We start from the raw sequence: 12,307 nt of genomic DNA, 5'->3' as shown, positions 1-12,307 counted from the left end.
CTGTTAAATACCTCCTCACATAAACAAAACCTTAATAAACAAACACCCGCATAAATGCCCACAAGAACACCCAGAAGATAAACTCCACTTCCACATAAACACCCCCAAATGAATACAACAACCACATAAACACCCTTCCCATATAAACACACCCCACATAAACTCCACTCTCGCTACGTAAATACTCCACAACATAAGCACGCCGCTCCACATAAACACCCCACATATAAACAACCCCCCGACATTGTAATGGAAGATTCTAAGACATTTTTTAACCTGTTTTTTTCTTGGTTCTGCAGGGCTAAGAACCTAATTGTTTTTAAGATCAGCAGACATAAGCAAAAATCCACTGAGGGCCAGAGATGCTGTTATCTGAAGAAAGGCCATCTGTGTACCGAGAACATTTAATCTTCCTGCTTGTTTTGGTCACAGACTGTCAGAGGCCTAGCCTTGATGCAAAATAAACCATTGTATTCAAAGTGATTAGCTGAAAATTATGTTATTCGTTAGAAACCTAGCATGCTAGCTTGCTTGCTTATCTTTCTTGCTGTGCTGGGAATAGGTGCTTGGGTTTTTGGGTAATATAAGTCATGGTCCCACTGCTGAAGTGAGAGACTCTCCGAGAGGTGGCAACATCTCTCAGCAAGAAGAAGAACTTCTGGAGTCCAGCTAATGTCCCAGTCAGGGGAGGTGGAGAAGCTGCTACCAGTGCCCTGACAACCTACTACAAGTGTGCAGTCATTGCCTCGCTTCGGCAGTTGGGACCAGTCCAAGTGTTGATAAGTATAGTTGGGAAGGGCTTGCTTATTGTAGTGTGAAATCAGCTTTTGAAGTTGTAATATACATTTGTATAAACTGAACTGCTCTCGGTGTGTGTCTATTTTCTTTCGATAGCTCAAACACTGTGACCAATCTAAAATGAACAAAATGAGAGGTATAAGTTTACCCAAGACAGACATAAACACAATCCCGCCCATAAACACACCCAACATAAATACCCCCACGTAAACAGTCACAACATTAACACCACCTCACATAAGCACCCCCCTCAGATCAACACCCACTCACATAATCAACCAACATAAACAGCCACCACTTACACACCCAAACAATAAACACCACTACCCCATAAACAACCTCAACATTAACACCCTGCCTCATAAAGAACCCCCACATAAACATCCCACATATAAACACACACCCAAATAAACACGATGCCCCACTTAAACAATTTCCCACATAAACACCCTCAACATAACTACCACCCACATAAACACAGACCAACACATGACGTAAACACACTCCACATAAACATCCCCTCCAACATAAACACTAATCTCCCCCAGGTAAAGAACATCCCCTACATAAACAAACACCCCAAAAAAACAAACCCCACACATGTATCCACAAAATAAACATCCCCACATAAACAAACCCCTCCACAATAAGACACCCTACATAAACACCCCTATATAATCACCCCCACTTAAACACATCACAAACAAAAACACACCCCACATAAACACTACCCAACATAAATATCCCCCACATAAACACACACCACATAAACACCCGCTAAATAAATACCCCCTCCAACATAAAACACCCATTCCACAAAAACAACTATTACATAAACATCCAACCACTGCATAAATAATCCCTGCCCAAATAAATACCCCTCAATATAAGACACTCCCCCACATAAACACTCCTCACCTAACCCCACCCACATAAACACACACCACATAAACACACATCACATAAACACCCCCCATATAAACACGCCCTCCAACATAAACACCCATTCCACAAAAACAACTGCTACATAAACACCACCCGCCACGTAAATAAACCCTATCCAAATAAACACCCCTCAATAAAAGACATTCCCCCACATAAAGACCCCTCACATAAACTTCACCCCACTTAAACACACAACGACATAAATACGCCCACTCTACATAATCAACCACCCATGTAAACAACCCCACATAAACAGCCCGCAAATAAACACCATGACAAACATTCCCAACATCAATTCCACCCCACATTAACTCCCCCAACATAAACACTCCACCATTGGAGGATTTAAACCATGCTTTTTGCATCAGCTTTAAACAATGTTTTTTTTTAACGTTTGCAGCAAAGCTGAGAACCTGCTTGTTTTTAAGAATCAGCAGACATAAGCTAAATTCAACCATGGTTCCCAGAGATGCAGTTATCTGACAAAAGGACATCTGTTTACCAAGAACATTTAATCTTCCTGCCTCTCTTGGTCACAGACTGTTAGAGGCCTTGCCTTGACACAATGTTTTGGTCACAGACTGTCAGAGGCCTAGTCTTAATGCAAAATAAACCATTGTATTCAAAGTGATAAGCTGAAAATTGTGTCATTCGCTAGAAGCCTAGGCATGCTGGCTTGCTTGCTTATCTTTCTTTCTGTGGTGGGAATAGGTGCTTGAGTAAACAGATTTTGGGTAATATAAGCCACGGTCCCCCTGCTGAAGTTTGAGACTCTCCGAGAGGTGGCAACATCTCTCAGCATGAAGAAGAACTTCTCGAGTCCAGCCAACATCCCGGTCAGGGGAGGTGGAGAAGCTACTACCAGTGCCCTGACAACCTACTACAAGTGTGCGATCATTGCCTCGCTTCGGCAGTTGGGACCAGTCCAGGCGTTGATAAGTATAATTCAGAAGGGCTTGCATATTGTAGTTTGATATCAGCTTTAGAATTTGTAATAAAGATTTGTATAAACTGAAGTGCTCAAGGCGTGTGTCTATTTTCTTTCGGTAGTTCAAACACTGTGACCAACTAAAACGAACAAAGTGAGAAATACAAGTTTACCCAGGACAATTGGTGTAGTCAGCAAGATTGGTCTCGAGATGTTTCGCCGAAAGAAAGAAGAGAGCCCTGAGCAGTTCTTGATTCCGGGATGGACTTCCAAGGATGATGGTTTTGGCATGTTGGCCAATACCCTATCTTTGTTGGGACCAACCATTAGTTGGGATGAGAAGTTAGATTCATAAAGTGTGCCTCTAGGAGAGCGGGTTGCCACTCTCCTTTGAGAAAGTAAATTTCTTGATAAAAAAGGGGACGCTGACGGACGGTTTTTGGCTGCTGGCCACAGCCTTACGCTGCTCCATTCAGCATGATGCAAAATCTGTTCAAAGAGAAGTAGAATCTCAGCACAAGAGAGAGCAACTAGAGGAGGAGCAGAAAGCCATGCCACAACGCTGTTCCATGATGAGCGAGATTGTTCGCACCAGTCAGGACTGAGCCAAAGAATGGGAGGATAAGCATGTCCAAACGATCTGTTGTAATATTAAACTCCGGCAGCAGCTCTGTGCAGATAAGGAAAGGCATGGAGTAGAACCCGATCCACATCGTATTCGTGCCATGATAAGGAATGGCAATGATCCTGATGTAATTGATGATTGGGACGGGAATATCTGAAATGATGACAATGGTAATAATGCAGATACTCCTCAGCATGTGCCTAACATACTACCCTCTCCACCCAACCGGAGAGGCAGAGGGGTGGAATGTAACTGATGAGATTGAAGAGGACGATGATCCACTGATCTCAATAGAGGACCCAGGGGAAGGTACCCAAACCTCTGCTTCTGCTCAATGGCCCACCCCATCTACAGGAAGGCCTAGGTCTCATCCCATCCACTGGGCAAAGGACCCTGTGGGCCAAAGTGGGGGCAGAGGTCAAGAGCAGTCAATGATACGTGACTTCTCTATAAAAGAGCTGGCTGCCATTGGAGATCGATTTAGGCAAAAGGCGGTCACTTTACCATTAGACTCCCATGATCACCCTTTTCGTCTGTTTACTGATTCCTGGGCTGTGCCTAATGGACGTGGTAAGGAAGCCTAATTGGCAAAAGAATGACTGGCTGATACATGACCGCCCAGTATGGGGCAAACAGTTGTGGCAGCTGTTGTGGGATGCTTCCCACCATCGTGAGATAACCATATATCACGTTGACGCCCACACCAATGTGACAACTAACATGGCACAACGTAATGCAGTAGCAGATCAGCTTGCCTCTATCAGCTGTGCTGATACTGTACCCCTGGCTCGATGGGCATATGAACAGAGTGGCCATTTGGGGGAAGAGGGTTCAAATATGTGGGCCCGTACACATGCCTTACCCGTCCATCAGGATGATATCTGCATGGTTGTGCGTACCTGCCCAGCATGTCAGCTTGTGAAGTCCCGCACCATTCTTCCTGGTCCGCATGGCTGAATAAGACAGGGTGCTCACTCAGCTGCGGTCTGGTAAATTGATTACATAGGCCCCATGCCAGACTGTATGGGTAAATGTTACATCCTAGTAATGGTTGACACCTTTTTGGGTCTGGTTTTTGCTTTTCCCACCAAGACGGCTGATCAAGCTAGCACTATCCAAGGAATAAACCATTTAATTTCTCATTATGATGTTCCAGAGGAGATTCAGTCTGATAATGGCTCACACTTCTCTGGGAAGGCAATCTGTAATTGGGCAACTGACTACGGTATCTTATGGATTCACCATATTCCTTAGTACCCCCATGCTGCTGGGTTAGTTGTACGAATGAACAGCTTATTGAAGGAACAAATTTGTTTATTAACACCACTGGGGACCCTGAAGAGGTGATGCCATGTGCTGCAGCAGGCAGTCGACAATTTGAATCATCGTCCTTTAAAGGGAGGTACACCTTTCCACCGACTTCTTCACGCTTCTGAACTACAGCCTATTCCAGAGGAAAAACAGTCATTACCCCCCATTCCTAAGCTAGTGAATGCCAGACAAAAAGGTATGGGTGACATCACCAGGTAGTGGCCCTCCTGTAAAAGGGGAAATAGTGACACCTGCCCAGGGTAACAATCGGTGGGTAGCTATTGAGGGACAGGATGATTTAATTTGTTTAAACACTGAACTCTTATGGCATCATGAGTGACATGTGTCAGGTTTCTTTGTTCCAGGTCCTCCATCTTACGTTCCTGGTGATCTGGCTTAACAGCTGCTTTGGTGCCAGCAATTCGATTTGTAATGTTGAGGACGTTCTGAGGGAGTTGCCCATGGGAGACACGGTCTGATGCATTACATCAAGGAAGTCCTTGGTCACCTGCCTCAAGTGCAGCTTATATTAATACAAATTATATGATTTGATCAGCTCTATTGCCAATGAGACATCCATTGCCCTTATGTCTATCAGTCAGGTCCTTGATTACCTTAATCACGAACACTCTGCAGTCAATCAGGCCAGTGGCTTTACAGAATTGTATGGTCCTGGATTTTCTGTCAGCAAAACAATGTGGCACATGTGCATTGTCGATTCTGAATGTTACTTGTATGTTCCTGATGTATCTACTAATATTTCTGTCATTGTTTAGCATGTTTCAAAATCTGTTTGTGAGCTCCAGCGTCTGGATATTGTGACCCACAGGGATAGTTTGAGCCTTGGTTGGAATCCTTTTTCATGGTTAACTGGTACATTTGGGGGATTGGGCCACAATATTCTCCGTTGGTTGCTCGCATTATTGCTTATTTTTATGTTTATTGTAGTTTTGATTTCTCTTTTACGCTACTTCTATACTCTTATGCTTGTTAGGTCTCATGTCTGACAGCCTGTGACTGTAAAGGGGTGGAATGTATTGGAGGATTTAAATCATGCTTTTTGCTTCAGCTTTAAATTATGTTTCTTTTTTTTACTTTTGCAGCCTTTGCTTCTGCAAGGCTGAGAACCTGCTTGTGTTTAAGGATAAGCAGACATAAGCTAAGTTCCACCGAGGGGCCCAGAGATGCAATTATCTGACAAAAGGATATCTGTGTACCAAGAACATTTAATCTTCCTGCTTGTTTTGGTCACAGACTGTCAGAGGCCTAGCCTTGATGCATAATAAACCATTGTATTCAAAGTGATAAGCTGAAAATTATGTTACTAATTAGAAACCTAGTATGCTAGCTTGCTTGCTTATCTTTCTTTCTGTGGTGGTAATAGGTGCTTGGATAAGCAGTTTTTGGGTAATATAAGCCACGGTCCCGCTGCTGAAGTTTGAGACTCTCCAAGAGGTGGCAACATCTCTCAGCAAGAAGAAGAACTTCTAGAGTCCAGCTAATGTCCCAGTCGGGGGAGGTGGAGAAGCTGATACCAGCACCCCGACAACCTACTACAAGTGTGCGGTCGTTGCCTCGCTTCGGCAGTTGGGACAAGTCCAAGGGTTGATAAGTATAATTGGGAAGGGCTTGCATATTGTAGTTTGAAATCAGCTTTAGAATTTAAAATAAAGATTTGTATAAACTGAAGTGCTCTCGGCGTGTGTTCATTTTCTTTCGGTAGCTCAAACACTGTGACCAATCTAAAATGAACAAAGTGAGAGGTACAAGTTTACCCAGGATACACCCCACATAAAAACTCAACCACATAAACACGCCCATCCCACATAAATAAACGCCCACATAAACACCCCCAGATAAACAGCCCACAAGTAAACACCCCCATATAAACATCCCCAACATAAATTCCACCCCACATAAATCCTCCAACATAAACACCCCAGTTAAAGCACCTCATCACAAAAACATCCCCCCACATCAATACTGCCCCCACATGAACACCCCCTACATAAACAGGCACCCCACAATAACACACCATACATAAACACACCCATATAATCACCCACACATAAACACCCCACACACAAAAGCACACCCCACATAAACACCACCCAACATAAATATCCCCCACATAAACACACCTTGCATAAACACACCCCCACAGAAACCCTCCCACATAAAAACCCCACATAAACAGCCCCTCATAAACACCCCCTCCAACATAAACATCTGCCAACATAAACACCTCCACATAAACAGACTGCAAGTAAACACCCTGACATAAACATCCCCAACATAAATTCCACCCCACTTAAACACCCCCAACATAAACATCCCCATTTAAACACCCCATCACATAAACACCCTCCACATAAATACTGCCCCCACATAAACACCCCCCACATAAAACCACACCACATAATACCCTACCACATAACCACCACTCACGCATAAACAATGCACCACGTAAACACTACCAAAATAAACACTTCACATAAACAAGTCCCCCACATTAACAACCCCACATATAAACAAGCTCTCCAATAAACACCCTCCACATAACCAACACCGCACATCCCCCAGATAAACCACTCACAAAAACAACCAGATAAATGCCCCCAAAATTTACAGCACATGACGTAAACACCCTCCACATAAACACCCCCTCCAACATAAACACTAAACTCCTTCACATAAAGAAACTCCCTCACATAAACACAAATCTTATAAACACCCACCATAAACAACACCCACATAATACTCCCCCACATAAACAAACACACCAAACAAAGACCCCCCACACACAAGTACCCCCAAAATAACCCCCCCCACATTAACAGGCCCCCCACAATAACACACCCTACATAAACACCCCCATATAATCAGCCCCACATAAACATCCCACACACAAAAACACACTCCACATAAACACCACCCAACATAAATATCCCCAACATAAAAACGCCTTGCATAAACACAACCCCCACATAAGCACACGCCACATAAAAAAAACCCACATAAACAGCCCCCACATAAACACCTCTCCAACATAAATTCCCATTCCACAAAAACAACAACTACATATACACCCACACACCACATAATAAACCCCGCCCAAATAAATACCCCTCAATATAAGACACTCCCCCACATAAATGCCCCTCACATAAACTCCACCGTACATAAACACCCAACCACATAAACATGCCCACCCCACATAAACAATCGTCCACATAAACAGCCCACAAATAATCATCTGCACATAAATATACCCAACATAAATTCCACCCCACATAAACACCCCAACATTAACACCCCCCATTTATACACCACCTCACATAAACAGCCCCACATAAATACTGCCCCCACATAAACACATCCCCACATAAAACCACACCAAATAACCAAATAATAACCCACCACCTAAGCACCACGCACACATAAACAACACCCCACATAAACACCCCCAAAATAAACAATTCAAATATAAACAGGTCCCCACATTAACACTCCCACATATAAACAACCCCTCCAAAAAACACCCTCCACATAAATGACACCGCACATAAACACTCCCCATATAAACACCCCCAACAGAAATACGACTCACAAAATCAACCTCACAGATAAATGCCCCCCACATTACAACATACGATGTAAACACCCTCCACATAAACAGTCCGGCGAACATAAACTCAGAATTCCCCCACGTAAAGAACCTCCCTCACATAAACACACATCTTATAAACACCATCCACATAATCAATACCCACATAAATACTCCCCCACATAAACAAACACTCCAAATAAACACCCTCCACACACAAGTAAACCCAAGATAAAAACCCCGCACGTTAACAAGCCCCCCCCCACAATAATACACCCTACATAAACACCCCCATATAATCACCCCCACATAAACACCCCACACACAAAACCACACCCCACATAAACACCACCCAACATAAATATCCCCCATATAAACACCCCTTGCATAAATGCACCCCCACATAAAAACACCCCACAAAAATCCCACATAAAGACTGCCCACATAAACAACCCCAGCAACATAAACACACATTCCACAAAAAAGAACTACATAAACATTCACCCGCCACATAAATAAACCCCATCCAAATAAATACCCCTCAATATAAGACACTCCCCCACATAAACACCGCTCACATAAACTCCACCCCACATAAACAACCAACATCCTAAACACGCCCACCACACATAAACAACCGTCCACATAAACTCCCCCACATAAACTGCCCGCAAATAATCACCCCCATGTAAATATCCCCAACATAAATTCCACCCAACATAAACACCCCCATTTAAAAACCCCTCATATAAACACCCCCCACATAAATACTTCCCCCACATAAAACCACACCACATAATACCACACCACATAAGCACCAACCACACATAAACAACACCCCACATAAACACCCCCAAATAAACACTCCTCACATAAACAGGCTCCCCACATAAACACCCCCATATATAAACAACCACTCCAATAAGCACCCTCCACATAAACAACACTGCACATAAATAGAATCCCACCATAAACACCCCCCACATATACACCACTCACAAAATCAACCCCACAGATAAATGCCCCCTACATTTACAACATATGATGTAAACACCCTCCACATAAACACGCCCTCCAACAGAAACACTAAACTCCCCACGTAAAGAACCTCCCTCACATAAGCACACATCTTATAAACACCCCCCACATAAACAAAACCCACATAAATCTTCTTTCTTTGGCTTGGCTTCGCGGACGAATATTTATGGAGGGGGTAAAAAGTCCACGTCAGCTGCAGGCTCGTTTGTGGCTGACAAGTCCGATGCGGGACAGGCAGACACGATTGCAGCGGTTGCGGGGAAAATTGGTTGGTTGGGGTTGGGTGTTGGGTTTTTCCTCCTTTGCCTTTTGTCAGTGAGGTGGGCTCTGCAGTCTTCTTCAAAGGAGGTTGCTGCCCGCCAAACTGTGAGGCGCCAAGATGCACGGTTTGAGGCGTTATCAGCCCACTGGCGGTGGTCAATGTGGCAGGCACCAAGAGATTTCTTTAGGCAGTCCTTGTACCTTTTCTTTGGTGCACCTCTGTCACGGTGGCCAGTGGAGAGCTCGCCATATAACACGATCTTGGGAAGGCGATGGTCCTCCATTCTGGAGACGTGACCCATCCAGCGCAGCTGGATCTTCAGCAGCGTGGACTCGATGCTGTCGACCTCTGCCATCTCGAGTACTTCGACGTTAGGGATGTAAGCGCTCCAATGGATGTTGAGGATGGAGCGGAGACAACGCTGGTGGAAGCGTTCTAGGAGCCGTAGGTGGTGCCGGTAGAGGACCCATGATTCGGAGCCGAACAGGAGTGTGGGTATGACAACGGCTCTGTATACGCTTATCTTTGTGAGGTTTTTCAGTTGGTTGTTTTTCCAGACTCTTTTGTGTAGTCTTCCAAAGGCACTATTTGCCTTGGCGAGTCTGTTGTCTATCTCATTGTCGATCCTTGCATCTGATGAAATGGTGCAGCCGAGATAGGTAAACTGGTTGACCGTTTTGAGTTTTGTGTGCCCGATGGAGATGTGAGGGGGCTGGTAGTCATGGTGGGGAGCTGGCTGATGGAGGACCTCAGTTTTCTTCAGGCTGACTTCCAGGCCAAACATTTTGGCAGTTTCCGCAAAGCAGGACGTCAAGCGCTGAAGAGCTGGCTCTGAATGGGCAACTAAAGCAGCATGGTCTGCAAAGAGTAATTCTCGGACAAGTTTCTCTTGTGTCTTGGTGTGAGCTTGCAGGCGCCTCAGATTGAAGAGACTGCCATCCGTGCGGTACCGGATGTAACCAGCGTCTTCATTGTTGGGGTCTTTCATGGCTTGGTTCAGCATCATGCTGAAGAAGATTGAAAAGAGGGTTGGTGCGAGAACACAGCCTTGCTTCACGCCATTGTTAATGGAGAAGGGTTCAGAGAGCTCATTGCTGTATCTGACCCGACCTTGTTGGTTTTCGTGCAGTTGGATAATCATGTTGAGGAACTTTGGGGGACATCCGATGCACTCTAGTATTTGCCAAAGCCCTTTCCTGCTCACGGTGTCGAAGGCTTTGGTGAGGTCAACAAAGGTGATGTAAAGTAACACCCCAAATAAACACCCTCCATACACAAGTAACCCTAAAATAAAAACCCTGCACATAAACAGGACCCCCACAATAACACACCATATATAAACACCCCCATATAATCACCCCCACATAAACACCCCACACACAAAAACACACCACTCATAAACACCACCCAACATAAATATCCCCCACATAAACACCCCTCACATAAACACACCCCCACATAAACACACCTCACATAAAAAAACCCACATAAACTCCCCTCGCAGAAGCATCCCAACATAAACACACCCCACATAAAACCCTCGAAAATAAACAGCCACCACAGAAACAACTCCCCGACATAAACACACAACACCGCACATAAAAACCACCAACATAAACACCCACAACATTATCACCACCGACCTAAACACACCACCTCCTCCCACATTAATTCCCAGCAGATAAAAACCACTCCCCATAAACAACATCAACATTAACATCACGATTCTTAAACAACCCCCACATAAACAATCCCACATATAAACACCAACCAACATAAACATCCCACCCCACATAAACAATTCCCCACATCAACAGTCTCATCATAACTGCCACCCACATAAATACCCACCAATGTAAACACCCAGCCACATAAAAACCCCACATAAACACCCCCTACATAAATGGCCCCATATAATCATTGCCACATAAACACACAGACACACACACACATAAACAACCCCAGTGAACATAAATATCCCCCCACATAATCACACCGCGTAAACAACCCCCAACATAAACGTCTCCCACATTTACAACACACAACATAAACAGCCTCCACATAAAACCCTCTCCAACATAAAAGCTACCCTCCCCCACATAAACACACTTCGTATAAACACACCCTCCAAATAAACAACCCCCACATAAAGACCCCACTCAATAAACAGCACCCCCCCACACACACACACACACATCTCCAGATAAACACCACACACACATATATCCCACCCCACGAAAACACCCTAAAATATACACACCCCATATAAACAGGCCTCCCATAATAACACAAACCCACGTAAACAACCCCACCACATAATCACCCTCCCCCACATAACCAACGCCCAGAGAAACATTCCTTCTGCATATTAATACCCCACAACACAAACACCCCGAACATGAAGACCATCCCCAACATTTGGGCCATACCCATATTAAATCCCCCACATAAACACCCCAACCACATAAACATAACCCCACATAAACAAATCCCCACATAAAACACCACCCATAATAAACACCTTAGACATGAACAACCCCCTAAATAAATTCCCTCCACACAAACACCACCTCGCATAAACAACTACCACATAAGCAACCCCGACATAAACACCCACACACATAAATACCCAGGACATAAACACCCACCGCATAAACACCACAATTCACCATAAACACTACCCTCTCCCTCATAAATATCCCCCACATTAATAACCCCACATAAACACACCCGCACATTAACATCCGCCCACAACAACAACCACCACATAAAGACCCACCCCCACATAAACAA

General features: G+C 44.4%; 1 protein-coding gene across 1 annotated transcript in view; it reads left to right on the top strand.

The window, feature by feature from the left end:
* Positions 1-3,276, top strand: part of LOC138742055 (basic proline-rich protein-like) — a 47,580-nt gene extending 44,304 nt beyond the window's left edge. The window contains exons 3-4 of the mRNA XM_069896247.1: positions 1,347-1,400; positions 3,091-3,276. Coding sequence (XP_069752348.1) covers positions 1,347-1,400; positions 3,091-3,276 — 240 coding nt within the window. The remainder of the gene's footprint in view (positions 1-1,346; positions 1,401-3,090) is intronic.
* Positions 3,277-12,307: the final 9,031 nt, after the last annotated feature.

The sequence above is a fragment of the Narcine bancroftii genome, chromosome 8 (genome assembly GCF_036971445.1).
Source record: "Narcine bancroftii isolate sNarBan1 chromosome 8, sNarBan1.hap1, whole genome shotgun sequence".
Classification (NCBI taxonomy): domain Eukaryota; kingdom Metazoa; phylum Chordata; class Chondrichthyes; order Torpediniformes; family Narcinidae; genus Narcine; species Narcine bancroftii.
Note: the sequence above shows the minus strand (reverse complement) of the source record. Positions and strands in the feature narration are given on the sequence as shown.